General features: G+C 48.9%; 1 protein-coding gene across 3 annotated transcripts in view; it reads right to left on the bottom strand.

Annotated features, from left to right (window-relative positions):
• WDFY4 (WDFY family member 4) overlaps positions 1-21,506 on the bottom strand; it is a 271,420-nt gene that overhangs the window by 69,239 nt on the left and 180,675 nt on the right. For all 3 annotated transcript variants that reach the window (XM_046027423.1, XM_046027426.1, XM_046027425.1), the window contains exons 44-47: positions 12,871-13,019; positions 8,016-8,136; positions 5,474-5,559; positions 3,760-3,822 (exon numbers count right to left, since the gene is read on the bottom strand). In XM_046027423.1, coding sequence (XP_045883379.1) covers positions 3,760-3,822; positions 5,474-5,559; positions 8,016-8,136; positions 12,871-13,019 — 419 coding nt within the window. The remainder of the gene's footprint in view (positions 1-3,759; positions 3,823-5,473; positions 5,560-8,015; positions 8,137-12,870; positions 13,020-21,506) is intronic.

Here is a 21,506-nt window from a genome sequence, read left to right as displayed (position 1 = left end):
GTTCCACGTATACCCTACAAATACAGCAGGTGATGCTAAAGCTAAGAAAAGAAATTACAGTATTTATTGAGCACCTACTATGAGCCCAAATTGGTTTGATTTCAAAGTCCACTGCTGGTTGTTGCAACAGTCTCACCATGTCCCCAGCTGCTTGGGTAGTCCCAGAGCCTAGGACTAGTGCTCCCAGTAGGACTTCCTCATTTTGTCAAAACTCATCTTACACAAGCTTTGATAAGCCTTTCTCTGGTGTACTATGTGTTGTTCCCAACTGACTCCAGAAATTTCCCATTTTATGTTTCCCAAGGGCCTCCATGGTTGGAGTTGTGCTGGGGCTGTGCCAGGCAGGCACAGAATGGCTCCAGAAGATCCTGCACCAATGGGCCCAGATAGCCATCATGGACAAAATAAACAAAATGTAAATGTGCCCAGGTATCTCCCAGGGACAAGGTGGTACACAGGCTGGTGTCTAGAGTCATCCCTATAAATGAGTGAGGAGTAATTTCTACATCTTTGACTCACCCCCGGGTCAAGAATTCTCCTGACACTTTGTGGTCATTTTGGCTAGCTCGTCTTATGTATTCTTCCCTCTGTAGCTCCTTTGTCTTCTCCCCCTCCATCTGGGACAGAAATTCAGAAGCTTACCTGTGCAGACATAAGTGTGCGTTGTCAGGGCAAGGCATCTTGAAGACTCTGAGAGCAACAGTATAGGAATAGACAGAATGAGGCTCACAGCTGTGGGACAGATGGGTGCCCACTCAGTGACAGCACAGGCATCATTTAGAAGAAAGAAGGGGATCTGCAGAGACAAGTGGGGTTCAGCAAAGTGGCATGTCAAAGTTGATGCAAAGAGAGAAAAATTCCAGTGAGAGAGGAAGTCAGTGTCCAACTCATGAGTGTGGTGGTGCCTGGGAGAGCTTTCCACATGGAGTAGTGGCTGGCTATCTGCTTTTGTTGACCCCTCAGTACCCAGTCCTCTTATGATAACAGAGCCTTGATGATCTTGGGGAACCATGACCCTGTCAGTCTGGTCTATGTTGTTGGGTGGGACTGATCCCACTTCTAGAAGGTGGGTGGATGCATGACACTGATGTGGCCTATGAAAACTCCTGATTAATTCTGGGATGGGCACTAACCTAACTTTGACAGAGGAAAATCATTTCGGGGATATTTCTGAAATTACTGGGATAGAGCATTCCTCCTGTGGTAGAATTCCCAAGTCATTGACTAGAGCTATTGGGGACATTGATGCCATTATGCTTGGACAGCCTGCCAAGAATGGAGTCAACTCAAAGGAAACCCTCGCTATGCGGTGTACACCTACAGTGTGCTGGGATTTATTGAGCCCAGAGATCCTAACATGACTGGAGCCAGACCTTTGCTGGTCTCCATGTATGTGAGGCGATGAATCTGCTTTTTGGCTTCATTTAGTTTGAAGTGGCTTTACATACTTGAACTGAAATGTTGCAGAGAAATCCAAGTGTGGGCATTGAAGTTTACATGAAACTTAAATAACATGAGGTCAGCAGGGCTGATATGCACAATTGGGACTGTACCTCTGTTGAACTACTGAAATACGTCCATTCCCACCTGTAAATGGTTACCCCTCTTCTAGTAGCCCAGTGCTGCCTGGGCCTCCTGGACCATCCCCTGGTATGCCCTGGGCTTCCCACGATCTACCAATTAAAGGGTCATCTTCTGGCACAACAGGAAGCTTCTGCTGGCAGCTACTCCAACTGATCTTTTGAAGGTCACTAATAAACCCCCTGTTGAGAAATTTAATGGTCATTTCTTAGTTCCTCTCTTGTTTGGCCTACCAATAATAATTGATCACCAACACGGTTGACCACTCCCTCCTTGGACACTTGACTTGGCTTAAAGGACATCTCCTACACCTGCAGTCCCTCCTATCTCCCTGGCTATAACGTCTCCATTTCTCCAGCTGGCTCCTCTCCACATCCTTAATTCTAAAGGTTGGCATATCCCAAGGCATAATCCTTAGACCTCTTTTCCATATGGACTCTTCCTCTTGGTGATCTTAGCCAGGTTCAAGGCTTTAAATATCTTCCAAGTTTCTATCTCACATGGACCTCTCCCTTAAACTCTAGGTTTATATACCCCCTGGTATACATGATACCTCCACCTTGATATCGGGCAGGCATCTCAAAGTTAACATGTCCCAGACTGAGTTCCTGCTATCCACCACACCCTGAAGTAGTTCTTCCTGCAGTCTTTCCATCCTATTTTCCACTTGTTCAAGTCTAAATCCTTGGTCTTATCTTTAAGTGTGCTTGCTCTCTCTCTCTCTCTCTCTCTCACACACACACACCCTACGCTTAATTTCTCAACAAATCCCAGCACACATGGCTTCAAAGTGTGTCCATAAACAGAGCACATCATGCCGTCTTTGTGCCCCCCAACCTCGATCCAAGCCATCACCATCTCTCAACTGCATTATTGCCAAAGCCTCCTCAGTGGATTCCCACTTCTGCCTTTGACCTACTATACTTATTCTTGACACAGAAGCCAGAGTGATTCTTTAATAAGTTAGGTCCCAGCATTCCTTCAATACTGCCCACTTACTCAGAGTAAAACCCAATGGCATCACCAGGAGCCCCGAGGCTTGCATGAACCAGCCCCTGCTCCCTCTCTCCCGTCTCTTCCCTGCACCTCAAGCACTCTGGCCTCAGCTGAGCCCAATGTGCTCCCCACCCCCCACCCATGGCCTTTCCTTTGTTCTTCCCTCAGCCTGTAATGCTCTTTCACCAGTGATCTGCAAGCTTGCTTCCCCACTTTGTTCACGGCTGAATCCAAATATTGCTTTCTGGGTGAGGGTTTCCCTTACCACCTTAAGATTTCCATCCATGCCTCTACCTACTTTGTTTTTTATACTGATTATCTAATATGCTTTGTATTTCACTCATTGACATTGCCTCCTTCTACCTTCCTCGAGAAAATGCACACACAATGAGGACAGGGAAGATGCTGGCTGCTTGCTGCTCTGTCAAGCAGCAACCGCCACAAGCAACACACTATTGATAAATTGCCATGAATGACTTGGTGGTACCTGTTCCACAGTCATTATAAAATATATATATATTTTATTATAAACACTTTGAATCTCCTGGGGACACCCCTCTCAACATAAACTCCCAGAGAAAAACCAGCAACCATCTCTTCTTCTCATTTCATTGATAATTGAAATAAACTTACCAATCCCAAATGAGTCATCCAGAGAACCGGGTACTTGTTACAGGAGGCCGTGGGAAGAGGCTAGAAGCATGACATTCCCTGGCAAGGTGCTCCATATCACAGATTCCTAAGTTAATATCTGACGCCCATTCCACCCTCTGCTAACTGAGCTTCTAAGCTTTCAGAGAGTTTCACAAAGGAAGGACAGAGCTGGGACCACTCGCAGCCCCTGCCCAGGGGCCTGACACCAAGACTGGGCCTGCGTGGACACCACACCAGGCAACCTGCCCTGCCCACCAAGGGCAGATGGCTGCTTCTTGCATTTTGGTCTGAAAAAGTCACGGAGCCCATGGAATTTCAAGCTCGCTTTGCAGAGGTTTAATTGACAGAAGCAGCTCCAGGAAGAGGGTGAGAGGATGAGGATGGGAGATAACAAAATGAAGGGGAAGGTAGATAGATGTGCTCTTTGCATGACTTCTTCACCGTAGGATCAGACAAATGAAAGCAATCAAAGCAAGGCCAGTGCCATGTCCAGAGAGCATGGCTTGACACCTGCCTGTGTGCCCTTACCTTAGATTGAGGGGGTCCTCTGTGATGCCTTTCCCCTTCAAGGTGGGTTGGAAAGAGCAGAAGCTACACAAAAAGGAAAGGATCATTCCAGCAGCAGTCAAGAGTCTTCTACCACCAGGAGACATTTCTGGTGCCAGTCCAGAGGGAGGGTACATACTTGCCCCCCCCCACCCCAACCTGTCCCCCAGGTCATGCACCCCAGACCTGGGTCTACCTCTGAAACATGCTGTCATTATACACTCTAGCCTTAATAAAAATGGTAACAATAAAACAATCTGCATATTGGCAAGCTGGGCCAGGCACTTGACAATTCTGTTGCCAATTTCAGCAACAGCTGAAAATTCCATCTAAATTAAGGCTCCTTGAGGCAGGGTTGGGAATGGTTTGGCCAACATTCACTGCCTGAGCCAAGGATGTATAAAACTTGTAGGGGGTGCCTGGGTGGCTCATTGGTTTAAGCCTCTATTTATGGCTCGGGTCATGATCTCAGGGTCCCGGGATCGAGCCCCACATCGGGCTCTCTGCTCAGCAGGGAGCCTGCTTCCCCTTCTCTCTCTGCCCGCCTCTCTGCCTACTCGTGATCTCTCTCTCTCTGTCAAATAAATACATAAATAAAATCTTTAAAAAAATAAAACTTCTAGATTAACTGTGAAAAACTGTGTTTAACACACAGAAATCACAGGGAGAAATGGACGTGAGGTTCCACATTGCCTGTGTACTACTTCGGTTTGGTCTAAAATAGAACTTGAAGAAAGCTTTAGGAGGCCATATAACAGCCCTCATTGGAAGCACCTCAGAGGAAGGCAATGGAGATGTGCCCAGAGCTGGGGCAACAGCCTCTCAGCGGGAGTTATCTTCACACTGGCCCTGCCCTTTGGTCCCAGCAGCTGGTCCTGATGCCAGCTACTGGCCAGGGCCAACAGGAAGGCAAGGCTAGAACCTCTGAGCTCAAAATGGGGATGTCACAAATCACCTCAGAACTTCCAGCCCCAAGTGAAGCTGAACCACCCCTTCTGTCCATCTGCCTTCTGTGTTTTCTATTTGTGGCTAGGAACCTCCTTTTCTTTCTGGCCCTCCTAGATGCTCCACAAATCAGTCTGTCTGTAACTTTAATAGTGCCGAAAAAAATAACCATTAGTCTCAAAACATTTAAACCCCAGCTTAAACTTCTTAGATTGATTCATGTAGTTGGAGAAAGAAGTTCAACAAAAACAGCAGGCTTCTCTCTTTAAGAAAAAAAGATGTTCCATGAAAAAGTGGGAAATCAGTTGTTTGGAATTCTTTCCAGTGAAATACGAAATTGGAGCAACTAAAATTGGCAACTGGGATCAAAAAGAAAATTAAGCCAAAAAAATTATTTGGAAAATTAAAAAAACAAAGCCAGAAGATTCTGGAAGGCCCATTAAACAGCCAGCTTCTTAAATGTGTTGTGTCTGCACATGTTCTTCCCTCTTTAGTCATTACTGTCCTAAACTACTTCAGTCTGTGAAATGGAGCCTATTTCCCAGGATTTGGGGAAGGCACCTCTGCTGCTTTTTCTGTACTTGGTTCCATGGTTTAATAGCTCTGTAAGTCAGTAAGTCCTTCCTGTGTCTGACCTAAATCCTGCATGTTGTAGGTTATAAACAGTGCTCCTGAGAACAGAACAGAGCCACGTCTGTTCTGCAATCAGTTCATGATCAGTTTTCTTAGAGGAGGATTTTTAAACCCTTACCTTTTGAAGACCTTATTCCGATCGTTGTTGTGAAAGACAAGAAACTTGGAATATCCATTTTGGAAAAAGAGCTCCAGAGCAATGTCCTATAAAGAGAAACCCCTTTCACTGCTGCTGAAGTTGCCTGGAACAGAGGGACACCAGGCCACAAAGTCTCTAGCCAGGGGTCATTTGGTTCTCTGTGTCAGACAACCCTTCCTGGTTGGTTCTTCTAACCTCCTTGGTGGCAGTGATGAGGGGAGTTCCCTCAGGATGAGTAGGAGGGCAGGGGGCCTCAGACTTCCTTCGACTGAGCAGAAAGCAAGAGCCCCACTCCCAGGATAAGCCAGGAACAGACAGAGGGAGGAAAGGGCCTGGCAATACCTTCAGACACTTTCACTTCCGGGTCACAAGTTTGGTTTCCTGAACCAGAGTCACCCTATCAGAAACATTAGGGGAACTGTCTGGGGGGCTTGTGCAGCTCACAAGCTGGGCAGCCGACCAACAGACCTGCAGGCACAGGGTGCTTTGCCCAGCTCATTTTGCGATCCAATCTGTTGTGGTCTTGTTGACCTAGCAAGGGTATTTGGTTAATGTCGAAATGAACTCTACATACTCTCTTTTTCCTTTCTCTCCTCCCTCCCTGTCTCCCTTCTTTCTATTCCAGGCTGTGTAAATAGCATATTTGGAACAGCCACAGAGAGAGCCTGCATGGACGATGAGGCTCGGGGATGAGATGGGGTCCGGGAGAGAATTCCCAGGGCTGGAGGCAGGGGTGAGGCCCGGGCACAGGGGGGTTGCTTCATCAGAGTCACCTGCTTCCGCCTGGCTGGAAGGGAGCTCTCAAAGTCCAGTTCACTAGGCTCCTGAACAGAGGCGAAGTGTCTGTGATGGTAATGCAACCCCCTCCAGCTGGGGGTACACATAGGAGCTTTGGGTATTTTCTGCGACTAGAAATCTAAGCACTGTGCAAAACAGATGATCAAGGCAGACGTAATGGCTTCACCTGGCAACCTTGAGTAGCCAAGATCTGACTTTCTCCTGGGAGAACCTAAGAGAAATGGGATCTTGCTCACAAAGCTCTTCCTGACCCCAAATCCCACCCCCAATGCTCACACACCCTCCCATTTCTCCCTCCCACTACTGTCAGGCCAATAACCGAACATCTGGAAACCATCACTGCTTACTGAGGGGCACTAGGGGGAAGAAACTCACTCGCTGATACCCATGTATTACTACATATAACTTATAAGGTAGGCATACTCATAAAATAATAATTTTGAGTACTTAGATGTGCCAAAACATGTGCTGAGCGCTATCATGTAATGCTGGAAGACACGAAGCATCGTTGTTGTGGTCAGGATGAGGCCCATCCTGGCCACACTGCCCAGAACCCTCGGGGCAGGGCTTCCTCCAGTGGTCTCCTTCTCACTCACTGTCCTTGCAAAGAAGCTCACTAAGGTCAGGCAAGATGAGAACCAACACTCTGTAGACAAAATCAGTGGAGAGGGAGGAAGAGGGCTGGTTGGACTCCAGCAGCTTGTGGATCCTTTCTAGAATGAGCCTGCCTAAAAGGCCTTCCTGAGCTTCACTATCAGAGAATTGTAAGGAGGCTCCCCAGGAGGAGGATTCCATGATGAATTATAGACCCAAAGACATTTACCAACAAAATACTCTTATGGCTAGGTTGATTAGGGCCAAACCCTGTCCCCCTGTTGGCCTTAGCAGAGCAGAGACCTTACAGAAAGGGTAGAAGAGAGCTTGGGGCTCCTCCCCACTCCAAGAGTGGTCTCTCATCTCTTCCTCTGCCTGCACCTGGGAGGCCTCTGGCCACACATGCAGCTTCATTACCAGTCAGGCTGGGCTGGGGGAGGCCAGGGGTGTCTGAGGCCAGCAGGGGCTCCTCCCCTTGCAACTCAAGTGAGAAGCCTCAGGTTGTGCCTAGCTGGTGGCAGATCCCTGCCTCTGAAGGGAACGGGCTCCTCTAGCCCCTGGTGAGCCCTTGGAGGCACTGGATGAAGCCCTGGGAGCCTGGTTGGAGGGGACAGTCAGGAGATCTCCAAACCACTTGGCCCAGGAAATGCCCAGGCATTTGGAGCTTGGGTTTGGCCGTGGGGAGGGCAAAGGGCAGGGGCGGAGGTCAGCGGAGGTGGTCCGCACCCTCAGGCAAGTAGGCTGACCCTGGACTCTCTAGTTATTCACTGTGCCGTGAGGCAGCGGAGCTGCCCTGTCCCGTATTCTAGAATATCCAAGGCCACTCTGGAGCACATCAAGGGGAAAATAAAGCCAAGAGGCTGGGTTCTAAATGATGCAGCAAGAGAGAGACGGTTCCAACAGCCAAATAGCAGGGAGCTGTGAAGCAGGGAGCGAGTGCAGCAGACATCAAACCTGCCAACCAGGACAAGTCACATTCGCAGATTTGTCCCAAAGGGCACTGGGCTCTGCACAGGTGTGAAAGGGGTCACAGAGTTTGTCCCTCACAGTCTGATGGGGACTCACTGGCACCTGGAGCACCCATGCCATGAGAAGCTGGTGTCCCTCCTGACCGCTCCCCGGGGCGTACCTGCAGCAGGAAGCGAGCCTGCCGGAGCTCCCGGAGATCCCTGTAGCTGTGACTCTGGCACGAGTAATGGTCGGAGGACCTGTCTTTGCTGCACATGTTGAAGATGAATGGATCGCTGATGCTGGAAAGGAAACAGGATAAGCAGTGAGAGGGCGTGTGGAGGGCTTGTTCCCCTCCTGCCCCACAGCCCACCATGGTTCTGGAGACCCCTTGGGTGGAGGGCTGTCATCACTGCCAGCTGGGGGCGCCAGCCCCGCTGACCCCTTGCCTCTGTCAGCCTGCTCTGGAGCAGGGTGCGGCACAGTATCATCAGACGAGGCGATAGCCTCCAGGGCAGACAGTGGCACAAGGTGGGGCGTGAGTGTAAGAAGTTTCTCTGGGCACATGGGTCAAACATGGGTCAAAGGGGGGAAAGAGTGAAAGACCCCATTACACTTGGGGAAATGTCAGGCTAGAAGGCAAGGACAGAAAGATGAAGAGCCTCCCTAAAAAGCCTGTGTTCAGCGTGGCTTCAGCAGCGTGGGGCCTGGGGTGGTCCAGCTACCCGAGCCCCAGAGACATGTGTGGCAGGCTGAAGGACACTGGCCACAGCATTGGCCGTGGCCCCCACAGCACTGGCCCCGAGCCAGGAGCCCTCTCAGAGGGCAGAATGACTCCCCTTGGGAAGAAAGGGAGGGAGAGAAAGGGAGCATCATGAACTGGGCTCAGATTTACCCCAAAGAGGACAGTTCGTGCACTGGGAGTAACGATAGAAACATTTTTAGGGAACCAGATCAAGCTTTTTACCACCCATGAGCGGGACTTAACAAGACTGATTTCAGTTACAGACTTGCTTCTGAGTGATGTAGCAAGTTTAAATTGTACATGGCTGCAAAAGCTCTGATCTAATCCCCTTTCAGGACTTGAGAACTGGAGACCCTCCACCACCGCCATGCTGGGTCACCTCTGCCCTCAAGAAGCCTGCGTATCAACCACAGATCCAAGAAGCCAAGAGCCAGGAGAGCCTCTGTGCTCGCATAAGGTAGCAGGAATGGGCGAGAAGCTGGCATCCTGTCTCCTCCTCACCCCAGTTCCAACGGGGCCCTCTTCACCCGGCCTGCAGAGCTGGCCACTAGGCCTCCATGCCATGCTGCCCGGCAGTGGCAGAGACATGGGTCTGTCACCCATGTCAGCGAAGAGAAGAAGTGACTTTTCCAAGGTCATGTGGAACTTGTTTCAAACCTGGCTCCTCAGATTCTAAAATCCAAGCTCATTCACTAACACCTATTCTCCTCTGAGGCAAAAAGGCCTCCTGTCAGCAGACTCTCTGCTGATGGATCCCACAACCCAGGATTCAGAGACACTGGTGACATGAGAAAGAATATTCTGGAAAATGCTTTTAGGCAGGAGCTTTTAGGAGGAAATGCACTCATTTTTCTCCTACTTGCTGGGATGGAATAACCATATCAGGCAGGAATGCTCAGAGAGACCCAAACGCTCAGTAAGATTAAACTGTAAAAAACATTATTAAGTTCACTGATGTAAGTCCAAAGTGGAGTTCTGTCTTATGTAGCGTTAGTCGGACACAGCTGTGACTGGGTCTCTTGGCCAACGCTGTATTTAATGTGTTCTGCACATTAAGTCAGAATTCAAGCACCTAAGGTCAATGAACGGAAAGAAGAAACTGATTTACATTCTTCTTTAGGTAGAGCGTGGCCACAGGTTGGTGCTTACTGCTCTTTTGCTCGACAGCTCTCATGACATATGTAAGTCTTCCAGAGTGGGCATAGTATAATTTTTAATATTCTTAACTAGGGAAACCACACTAAACTAAGTGATAATCATATTGGTTGACCTGGTCTTTGAGAGTCAAGGTGGGGATTTCAGACTAAAGTATTTGAAATTATTTCTGGGGTTATCCAATTGTCAGAATTTATACCTGTAATTTTAATCCAGAATTAGCCACTAGATCACAAACTTTTTACCAGACTCAGCCCACATCTGATTTACCTCTTTGTGTCTGTGGAGTCTACCACAGTGCCTGGCACAGTACAGATGTCCAGTCAGGATTTGTTGAATCAAATTAAATGGAGCAATGGTGCTTCGGAACTGCTGACTGATGTGGAGAAAATATCTGATTATAAGCACCCTATCACAAAATACCAGCTGGATGGCTTGGATTCCCACAAAATGAATCCAATGTTGTATCTTGTGAGCTTGCCTGACACTGTTTTTGATAGAGTAGTGGCCTCCAAGAAGGATATGTTGAAGTCCTAAGCCCCCAGTACATCAGAATGTGACTTTTTTTTTTTTTTTTTTAAGAAATAGGGTACTTGGTCCTAATGCAACAGGATTGGCATCCTTAAATAAAGGGGAAATTTGGACACAGACACACCCCCAGGGGGAAGATCTTGTGAAGACACACAGAGAGAAGGTGGCCATGACTGGAGTGGTGTATCTACACGGCACGAAAGGCTGAGGGCTACAGGAACACACCAGAGGCTAGAAGGAACTGGGATGGATCTTCCCCTAGAGCTGAGGAGAGACCACGGCCCTGCTGACACCTTGATTTTGGACTTCTCATCTCCCAAACTGGGAGACAATAAATTTGATTTTTTCAGCCACCCAGGCTTTGGTACTTTGTTATCCAGCCTCAGGAAACAAGTACAGTCATTCTATTTAAGCAACAGGCAATCTCACTGAAGGCAAAATAAACCTTCTGGAAAAGTTCTTACTTTCCAAGGAAAGTTCCAAAGCTCACAAGTGCAATCAATGCTGGAGGATTTGCACTGTTCCTGAGTTCTATTTGGGATATTTTAATGGTGCAGCAGAGAGCCTCTTTCAAGGTCTAGTGCTCAATTCTACTCAATTTGATGGGTCTTTTAGAGAGACATTTCAGGGTTGCGTTAGCTTTATTTTTAACTAGCTTATTTATGTATCTTCCTTAGTTTCTGTGGTCAAAATAAGACTTAATCCCCATTGATCTGACATGATCTAATAGCCAGTCTCTGAGAACCACATCTCATGAGAGCTGGCAGTTTCTTCGGGCAGCAGACAAGACCTCAGCTAGAAAGCACTGTCTGATTAACAAATACTTCTCTGAGGGCCAGTGACTAAAATCACCTAAGCAATTCCCAAATAACACTCCAGGGTAGTCATTTGTTCTCACTCCTCTCCTACTCACTTTCCAGAGAAGTACATTTCCAGACACGGGAGGTCTCCTTTGTCACTGCAAACCAAGTGCATCCATACAGCCTGACAACAGGGCTTCTAGTGAAAGTGCAGAGATAGTCAGTTTGATCAGGATTAGATGCTCCTCATAAACACAATTTACCTAATCAATAAGATCTTATCTAACACTAACTCGATTTAAACTAGAGGTGGAGAGTGAAGCAATGGATTCTATAAGTCATTACACAGGCATTCCATGCACAGAGGTAAGAGTAGAAAGCTTTCATCGGCTCTCAGAAAGGCAAGTCTGCAGACCCATTGTCCATATTGATCAGTATCAATAAAACATGAGCAATAAGATGGGATGCACGTGCCAAGTATTAATTAGGCTCCTCCTGCCTTGGAAGAGCACAGAAGACTCACAGCAATGGGTGAACATTTGGTATGAATAAAAGATGGAAATTAGCAGGGAAAAAAAAAAGGCTAAGCATTTTAGAGCAAATCTTAATCAAGGGAGAGGGAGCTGACATACTCTTCTTCCGTACTCCTTAAACTCTTGCTTCCTGCCATAGGCTGGAAGTGATATGACAACCAGGCATTGAAATTCTTAGTTATTGGCAGGTTAGGAATTATAGTGGTTCTCAACATGTGGTCCCCAAAATGTGGTCCCAGACCAGTAGGATCAGCATCAGCTGAGAACTTGTTAAAATCTCCGGCCCTACCACAAACCTACTAAACTAGCAATGGAGATGAAGGTGGGTCCCAGAAGTCTCTTTTAACTAGCCCTCAAGGTGACCTGATATTCGTTCGAGGGCCACTGGGTTAGGAGGTTCTCTTGTCATCATGTGAACCTTTGCTAGTCAGAAAAATCAAGATGTCTTCATCCAAGTGTATTCACATATGATTATCCAGGAAGCATATGACCTGACCACTGAAGTCCTAGCAAAGGTGTGAACACAGTTACTTGGATTTTGGGTGGTTGCATTTTATAAACACAAGAGGATTAATCAGTGAGAGCTACCCAAACCTAACAGAACAAATATACTTGATTATAAAGAGGAACCTCTGAATTTCCTGCCAAAGACTTCTGGTACCAGTTGGTGTAAAAAAATGACTCTTCAAATTTCTACCCAAATCTCATCCTTCCTTCCAAACCCAGATCTCAGCCCATGTCTTCCAGGGGCTCTCGCTCAGCACACAAGCCTCATTTCATCAACTGTGAGCCCAGAAAAGTCCTCCCATGACATATATTCCGTCCCACGAAAACAGTGTACTCCAAACTCTTTCCAAAAGCACCTGCTTGTGCTGCCATGTGCCCTCGTGTGCCTCACTCAGCATGAGGGGAGGAGTGCGGTGCTTCCTGCAGAATGACCAGTCAACAAGCTGCTGAATGAATAAGCTGATGGGACTGGCTCCAGTTACCCAACCTAAGCACAGACCCCCCTTGTCTTGTATCCCCCTCGTGCATTCCGTGCCTCATGAAGCATGAGGAGCTGCCTCTTTGTTACCTACGCCGGATTTTAGCTTTGGGAAACCACAGTCAGGGATGCCCGTGTCTTAAGGTTCTTCTGCTTTTCCTCATGGTTCAGTTTCAGGCCCAAAGCGAAGCCCACAATAACACAAAGGTGGGAGGGGTAGGAGTAGGGGTGGCCGCGAAGGAAGTCGAGGCTCTGCAAAGAGTCTGCGCAAGAGGTCGGGAACTCACTTAGATAAGCAGTGGCGCGTACAGTAGACATCCCCCACGGGAGAGAGCGTGAAGTTCTCGCAGATGTAGAAGTGCTGGTGGCCGAAGAGCAGGACCCCTTCGGAGACCAGATGGCCCTGCACGATCACCAGGGAGTACTTCTGTGTCACCTGGAGGAAGACAGTGCCGAGTCAGTCTGTGTGCGTGTAAAGCATGCCCATCATTCCTACGGAGGGCATGAGCGCAACGAGCAGGCACCCACTGAGGGTCTGGAGAGCAACTCTTTGTTAGAGGGACGGAGCCACTGCCTGAGAGCTGCCCTGCTCATCGCAGTCTCAGCAGCCCTTCTCCACCAAAATCACTGTCTTGTTATTTGAATTACCCACAGCCACCCCCGCCCCTACCAAGACACATGGGTGAGTGTTTATGGCTGTACTGAGCACACTGACCAACGTCCTCTCACTTTAAACCCCTCCACAACCAAGCAAAACTTCTGTATTTAACAGTGGGACGGTTTTCAGGGTGCCAGGCATCCCTCCGTGACACGGGTGATGGAGCTTGTCGGGGGCTGGCCAGGTGGCTGTACTGGGACTGGAACATGCCTTTCCAGAACCACAAGTGTAAGACTGGCTCTGCTGTCTCTGCAAGGCCAAGGCTAGTCCAGATGTACACGAAGGAGGCATGTGCTCCCCCAGATCCCTCCTTTCAGACTCAAGTTCATTCTCTCAGTGGCTGGAAATTCTGGCAGCTTTCCACGATCACCTGTGTTAAAGAGAATGCCTGGCTGCAGGGCACACCCCCTTCCTTGTGGCAGTCTCTACGCAACAACTGGTCCCTGCAGGGTAAGAAGAGTCACCCTGTGCCCCAGTCCCACCCCACAGCCCCAGCTCTCATGGCATCACCTGAGGCCTTGGCTGAGACTGCGTCAGAGTTACACTTCTCCCTCTGCACGACCCTGTGCCTGTCACTCCGAGGGAATGTCCCTCGTGCACATCTCTGGCCCATAGCTGGCTTCCCAGGGAGCCTGACCTGTGTCTTGGTATGACCTGGATTTCTGTATGAAGTAAGGACTCAGTGGTTGTTCCCATGGAATAAATCCCTGAACAAGTGAGGGAATCAATGAATTCTAGATGACAGGACCCCAAATGGACTAAGAGTAAGGCCAAGGCCAACATTTTCTCAGGGTAATTCTGGGCTAATTCCAGTTACACAAAAGAGGAACTGATTTTTTTGTTTGTTTGTTTACTGTCTAACATACAACTACTGTAAACATTTTACACATGCTAACCAATAGAATTCTTACAATCAGGGATGGGAGGTTTTACTATTGGGGAGGAAAAAAGAAAAAGTCCCAGAAATAAGAGTCTTTTTTTTTTTTAAAGATTTTATTTACTTATTTGACAGAGAGAGATCACAAGTAGGCAGAGAGGCAGGCAGAGAGAGCGAGAGGGAAGCAGGCTCCCTTCAGAGCAGAGAGCCAGACGTGGGACTCCATCCCAGGACCCTGAGATCATGACCTGAGCCGAAGGCAGCGGCCTAAACCACTGAGCCACCCAGGCGTCCCTAGAAATAAGAGTCTTACCAAAGATCGGTCACCTAGTAAGTGGCAGAGCCTGTAATTAAAGCTAAGCCCCCTGCTCACTGTGGGGAACAATACTGGGAATACACTGATGGAATCTGGAAAACAGGCCTTGAATGCCAGTTTTCCAACTAGTGCATCTAATGGAATTTGTTGTCAGGGCCAAGGCCGGAAGGTGAAGATGTGCCAAGGGTTTTTTGTTCCAAGATAAAGCATTGCCCACAGTCATCTCTGAACTATTTTTCCTAAGCAGGGACTAGCTAAGAGCCATGGTACCTAAAACCCAAGCCTCCTGAAGGCAGCTGGTTCCCTGGCCTCTCCTGCACCCTCTTTGTCAGAGGAGCTAGCCCTCACAGCTCCCTGCAGAGCCAGAGTTCCCCGTGGACTCATTTCCAAATTTGTTCATTCATCCCGACAGTCATCTGTTCAAAAGTTTTCACTCAGCTCCTATACATGCCGGGCCCTGAGCTGGACTTCAGAGATAGAGGGATGGACAAGATAAATAAGAACCTTACCCTCATGGGGCTTAAAATCCAGCGGGGGGGAAGACGGGTAGTAAGGATGCATGTCAGCCAATAAACTATAGCAAACTGTGATATGTGCTGAGAGAGGAAAACTAGGGTGATCACAATAAGGAAGAGAGAAGCTAAGAAGAGACAATATTTTAGACAAACTCTAAGACCTGATGGATGGAAATGGGGCAGCCATGGAAAACTCAGAGAGCATCTGAGGAGAAAAGAGCATTCAATACAGAGCATAGAGGAAGGAAAGGCAGATCTGGGGAGCAGAAAATAGGTCATAGTAGCGGAGATGGAGTTGAGAAGTAGGCATGCTTAGATCCGGGGGTGGGGGTGCTTGGGATGTCTTGGTGAGGCCAGCGGGCTCTATGCTCATCGCAACAGGAAGCTGTGTGAGGGGTCGTTTCTGAAAGGGGACCCTGGCTGCTGGGTGCAGAGTAGATCAGAAAGAACCAAGAGTGGAGGGAACGTGATCAGTCACGTGGCTATTTCTGTGGTCCCCTGGAAGAAAGATGGCTTGGGGTGTGGAGGCAGAGACAAGTGGGAGGAAGGAGAGAAGTAGGGGGATCTAAGAAGAAGGGGTGGAATGAACAAGAACTGTACCAGACAACTGTAAAACCGGTAATGCCAATAATAATAGGAACGACTGAGGACGCACGTTTACTTCGGGAGTTAGGCATCTGAGTGGAGCCCTCCTGCTTCCCCAAAAGCCTTCTCCAGAGACACGTACCATCACCACTTTATTGTATTGAAGGGAAGCAGATGAGCTCCCCCCTGCAAAATATGCCACTTTGCCATGACTGTTTTGAGTCAAAGACACTCAAAAAAACAGCAGGTACAGGAAGGGCACTCTGGTTTACCCCCCCCCTTTATTTTTTTTTATTTTTGGGGGGGTGGAAGCAGGAGATAAAACTCCCAAGTGAAAAATGCCCTCCTTCTGTTAGAAAGAAAAGAACATTCTCAGCACCCGAGACAGAGAGGTCAGACCTAGAGAAAATTGTACAAATAAACCCAGTTGGACGAACCTCCCTTCAGCCTCCCTGTACACTTTGGGTACTTTTTCACAATGACTACACTTTGTTCAACTTAAGCAGTTAGGCCCAACCCCTTTGGGTTCTTCATTTTCCTGTGAAGACTCCCTCATACCGATAAAAGTAAAATCTGTATGGTCCTGTCGGTCTGTCTTCTGTCAACTTAATTCTCCAGCCCAGCTGGACAGTCTGAGCGTTGGGAAAAGTTGGACCCCTCCTACAGTGTATCCACTATCCACACAAAGAGATTCAGTGAATACATTAGATGTTTATATGCCCTTTCTGTTTTATACATACAGCATATTCATATGCTCACTGTTCTGCATCTCGTTTTTTCCTTTAAATGGCCCACCTTGGAGGTCCTTCCAAATCCCTTCTTAGAGAGTGACTGCACTCTTATTAATAGGTACAGAGTATTTCTTTGCAAAGATGTAATAGACTTATTTGTGCAATTCCCCTATGGATTCAGGCTGTTTCCAAATGTCTGGACATTACAGACGAGGTTGCGGTGGCCATCCCTGGACATAGGTCACTTGGAACATGCAGGATGGTGGGTTGAAGGATATATTCCTAGAAGTGGGACTGCAGATCAAGGGTGTGGGTATCTTAAATTTTCCTCTGTTGCTGGACTGCTTCTCTGTAAGGTGGCACCAATTTACAATCTCACCAGCACCATCAGGAGGCAGTGACACCAGCCTGTTAAAACTTTTCCTCTTACCCTTTGTACAGAGGAGACCTCATCCTCAAGGTCACACAGTGGGGCAGAGACAGCCCCGGCACCAGCCCCAGCCTGTGTACCTCCCCCTTCCCTGGGAAGCCCCACCCTCACCCACCTTCTGTGGTGCCCACAGCAGGGGCTGGAGCACATTCCTATGAGCCCCTGGTGTTTTCCTTTGGGGAGAATTAAGTAACAACAAGAATAAACCAAACCACGAGAAAAATGTCTGATGAGAGCTGGGTTAATAGCTTAAGAATTGATTCTGCTGGAAAAGAATGGCATTTTAAAAACTAAAAAATGAACCTAAGTGAACTCTTACCTGCTCTTCCATTTAAATTAGCCCTGGGAGGGCTGCCTCCCAAGTTTACTCATGGTTAAGAAATCCCTCGTGCCGAGATTCTATTGATCACTTTAAAAAGAGAGGATCTTCTGCTTCAGAAGTGGAATTGTTTTGAGGTCGGCTAGATGATGTATCATCACTTCTGGCAGGTGAACCACGAAGTACGTGGCCACACCTGGCCCGGTGCGTGATAAGGAGCAGGTTGGCTGGGAATCCCGAAATCCCAGAGCAGAAGCTACAGGGGCAACAATGGGCTGGGACGTCCCATGGCCGCCCCTTGCTAGCATGTTCTCCTACAGTCAGGCTTTAGTGAGCACATCTGCAGAAGGGGAAGGTCGGCTGGAGGCCCTCTGAAGTTCTTCCAGCATTATTAGTCTGCAAGTCAGTGTAATGCCCTAATTCAATGAACAGAAAAAGTGAGATGCAGAGCCATCCAATGAGATACCCAGAACAGAGCTGCTGCGAACACTGTATTCTTCTGCTTGCCTACACCCTGCTATTGATGCATTCTCTTCTACTGGCATATGGAGTCAGTATTTTAATCTTTCAAAAATGTACCAATTGCCATGAAAAAGTTAAGTATAATAAGGAGAGAGACTATATAAATTCCATTTATGTTGGCTACCTGTGAACTCTGGCGTCTCGATCACTTTTAAATGGAGCATTTGGTCATGTTAGTGATCAAAAAATGTATCAAGAAAGAATAAAGAGATACTATTTTTATATAAATTAGGCAAATCTGAGAAGAAATAGAATGCATGGGTCGTTACAGCAGCTCATCTTTTCAGGCAGAGACAAGGAGCAGGGATGCCCCCTGCCTGCCTGCATGTGCCACTTCGGCAGACAAGCCTGCAAGCCTCTCAGCCTCTCACTGCGGCTCAGACTCTCACTGCCGGCTCAGACCAGAGCAGATGGAAAGGACAGAGATCACACCAGTGTAAGTGAAACATACTGAGAACTGTTCAAAACACAGAGTCCAGGGAAGCTGCCTTTACTAAGGATTGCTCATTGGTGGCTGACTGAAATCAGAGCACATTTCTAGCTAGAGTAGCTCTGGGAATTGTAAAACCTGGACTTGGGGATCTTGGGCCCTTATTCAAAGAGAATGAATGAGAATCACCTGGGCAGCTTGCTAAAGTTCATATTCCCAGGCCACATTCCCACAGGTTCTGGGGCAGCAGGTATGGAGTGGGACCTGGAATCTGCATTTTAATAAGCAGCCTGGATGATTCTGATGCAGGTCTTGAAGACCATACTTCGAGAAACTGACTCTGGACACCAGCGAGGCTCTGAAAGATGAGATCTCGTCTCCCATCAGCATCTTGCTCATAACTCATTCATTCGTTCCTGCATTCCTTTACCAGATCCTCACTGAATATTCGGTGTGTGTCCCATGCACTGTTAAGCACAGAGGCAGGCAAGACACACCTTGACCATGCTCATGGTCTAACAGGAGAGAGAATATCAACTGTCCCAGCATGGCGTGGTTGGGGGGCAGGGTACAAGCACTCAGGACACAGAGGGGACTGTCTGGCCCATACAGGGGTGAGAGAGGGGGCAGGGCTGACATCATAGAAGTGGTCCTCAAGGAGGCGTCCCCAAGGTTGGAAATAGGAGTAAAGAGGATAAAACCCGGGAGAAGCATTTCAAGACACAAAGTCTTAAACTGGTTGGACATGTCTGTATATGTTTGTAAGTAGTTGTGTACAATTAAGAGTCAGAAGTCAGGTGTCTGTGTGTGTGTGTGTGTGTGTGTGTGTGTGTGTACACATAAGGGTCAGGGAGACAAGCCCAGGGAAGTGCAAGGTCAGCTTGGGAGTGGCCTGGAGCACAAAGGATGCCAAATAGAGTCACTGAAGGTATTAAGTAGGGACATACACAGTCTGCGTCTTTGAAAGTCAGTCCTGGCCATTCACCTACACGGGAAGTTACCACCTACACAGGTTAACACACTTCTTCACTTTCCAGAAATGGCCTCATCTTAAAGTACCTGAGAAGAGCTTGATGCTACTCTCTGCTGTCCAGAGCAAAGATAACTCCCTTTGACCTGATTCTTTGCAGGCAACCTCAAGCTAATATGATGCACTGAGTTTGTATAAAAAATAATTTTAGTTTTTCATGTACTTAAAGAGAATAGCAACGGCGAAATCAACTGTCACTTGAGTTCCGACTCTGGACTGGACTCTGGAAGCACATTTTGCCAAGGGGAGCCTCGGCTCTAAGACAGCTTAGGTGGCGGGGGGTACAGAGGATCGCCCCCAACGGCACAGGGGTTGACTCGGCCCACAATTAACATGCACTGAATATACTGCTTCTCATGTCAGATGGAGCTATTTGCAGAGAAATGTGCTTGGGGTTCTGGGGATCATTAATCAATGACGCAAAGACAGCGCAGAGTAATTACTGTCCCAAGTATTGCTGGGGGGCAATCAGCGCTCCCACACTCCATGAAGACATGAGTTAAGCGGCTGTCACTCAGGAGCCTCAGGCCCTCCCGCTTCTTCCTGGGACCTCTGGTGGGGACAGACCTCCCCAGAAGCCTGGAAAGAGGTTACAACCAGGAGAGACTCCTAGTCTATTCTGGCAAAGCGCTTACAGTGGCGGGGGAGGAGGGGAAACCAGGAGCTTGTCATGGGCTGTCTAGCTTACATGATGGCTGGTCAGCGGCAGGTTCTTGGAGCATGGCTGCACACCCACCCCACACCCCTGTCGTGGCTGGGCTTCCGCTGAGAAATTTAGAAAAAGCACAGACCCTGAAGGTCTAATGGAGACATATGAATTAGGGAATCCCCAGCTTACAACCAGTGCTGGCTACAAAATGTCTCCATGCAGGCAGAACGTGTCAGTCTGAGAAAGACAGAAAATACCACCACCACCATCCCCCAACTTTCCAAATATACACACCCACCTGCCATGGGCAAACTTCCTCTGTTTTTGCTGGAAAATGTTCATGGGTCAAGGGTCAATACAACAATCCTTCCTTCCCCGACATCCAATTCCTGTCCTTGACAATCAGGAAAGTGCACGGAGGATGAAGGCCACAGTGGACCAGGGGTGAGGTCATGAGCAGGCGGGCGGGCTGGTGCATACTTGGCACACTGTGTCCTGGGCAGAGGTGCTGTGTGCAGTGAGGAACCAGGAGGCCTGCCCTCTTGGGCCGCTGCTCACCAGAAAGTTTACCCAAAAAAGCACAACAGGGCCTGCAGCCAACATCTCTGAGCCCCAGTATGGGAATGGGGCAGTGGGGAGGTAGTGTACACTAACTATAAGTTAGTGTAACTTGCTCAACACGGTGAGCTGGGAGAGAGAGGAAATCCACATGGCTTTCCAGGAACACAGATCTGAGATCAGACCCCGGCAAGGGAGCCTAGACTCGACAGTCACCACCTGGGAAAGGGAAGTGACACAGCCCCCTTCACAGGCGGGAGACTAGATGAAGCGCTGCAGAAAGCCCGCAGAGCAACAGCTCCAGACATGCAGCTAGTGACATGTTTGCCAAAAACAGCGACAAAGAGAAAGGGAGGCTGTGAGGCCAGTGTGAGCACTTGCCCTGTGCCCAGCTGCCCTCCGGCATGGATTGCTGGCCTTGGCCTCCCTGGCGCTGCTGGTGGATCTCTGTGGGAGCCAGCCCCAGCTCAGCTGTGCCTCTCTGTGCTCCCCCACTAGCCGGGGCCCCAGGGACCGGACAGCAGGCCCAGGTGGTGGCTGCAGGTACCTGCCCCCTCCCTGAGCTTTGCACCCCCAGCTGGGTCCCTGCGGGCACCTCTCAACACAGCTGCATTCTCCAGTTCAGCAGACTTTTCCGAGCACAAATGCTTCATGTCAGGAAGGGAAAGGACAAGGACAAATGTAAGCCTGTCCTTGCCTGTCAGAAAACCACAGGAAGACTGGGCTGTAGTTATAGCCACGTGTCACGTGGTGTTGGCAGCCAAGTGAGCAGAGTGCTTGGTGAGCACTTGGTGGGCGGGGAGGGGGGCAGGTCAGGGTGGATCCACCCTCCCCCCACATCCACCACCAGCCAGGGCCTGCTCCACGGACAGCTCCTAGACTGGACCTGCTCCACGGCCCCAGGACATTCTGGGCTCCTGCGGCCTGCTTCCTCGTGTTCCCTCTGGCCGCGTGCTTTAAATTCAGGGACTCCCTCTGTTTCACCACATACCAATCCAGATCCCAAACCCGGCAACTTCCCTCTTTCTCATGAAATATCACACTCAGTGGTGGGTGCAGGAACTTCCACAGGGGCCCCATCCAGCGGGCAGGTCTCTCATGGGCACCTCTCTGACTCTCATTGTCATTCTCCACCGTATCCACAAGACAATGGCCCCACTCAGGCCGCTAGAGTCTCACATCGTGCCCGGGCACTGTCCCCCCAACCCCCACCATCAGGAGCCTGCCCCTGTGTGGCCCTGGCTGCTCTCCTCCCACACCTCCTTCTCCAGGAAGCAAGCGCATCCAGTGGTTTGGTCCCCCT

This window comes from Meles meles, chromosome 13 (assembly GCF_922984935.1).
Source record: "Meles meles chromosome 13, mMelMel3.1 paternal haplotype, whole genome shotgun sequence".
Lineage (NCBI taxonomy): Eukaryota > Metazoa > Chordata > Mammalia > Carnivora > Mustelidae > Meles > Meles meles.
Note: the sequence above shows the minus strand (reverse complement) of the source record. Positions and strands in the feature narration are given on the sequence as shown.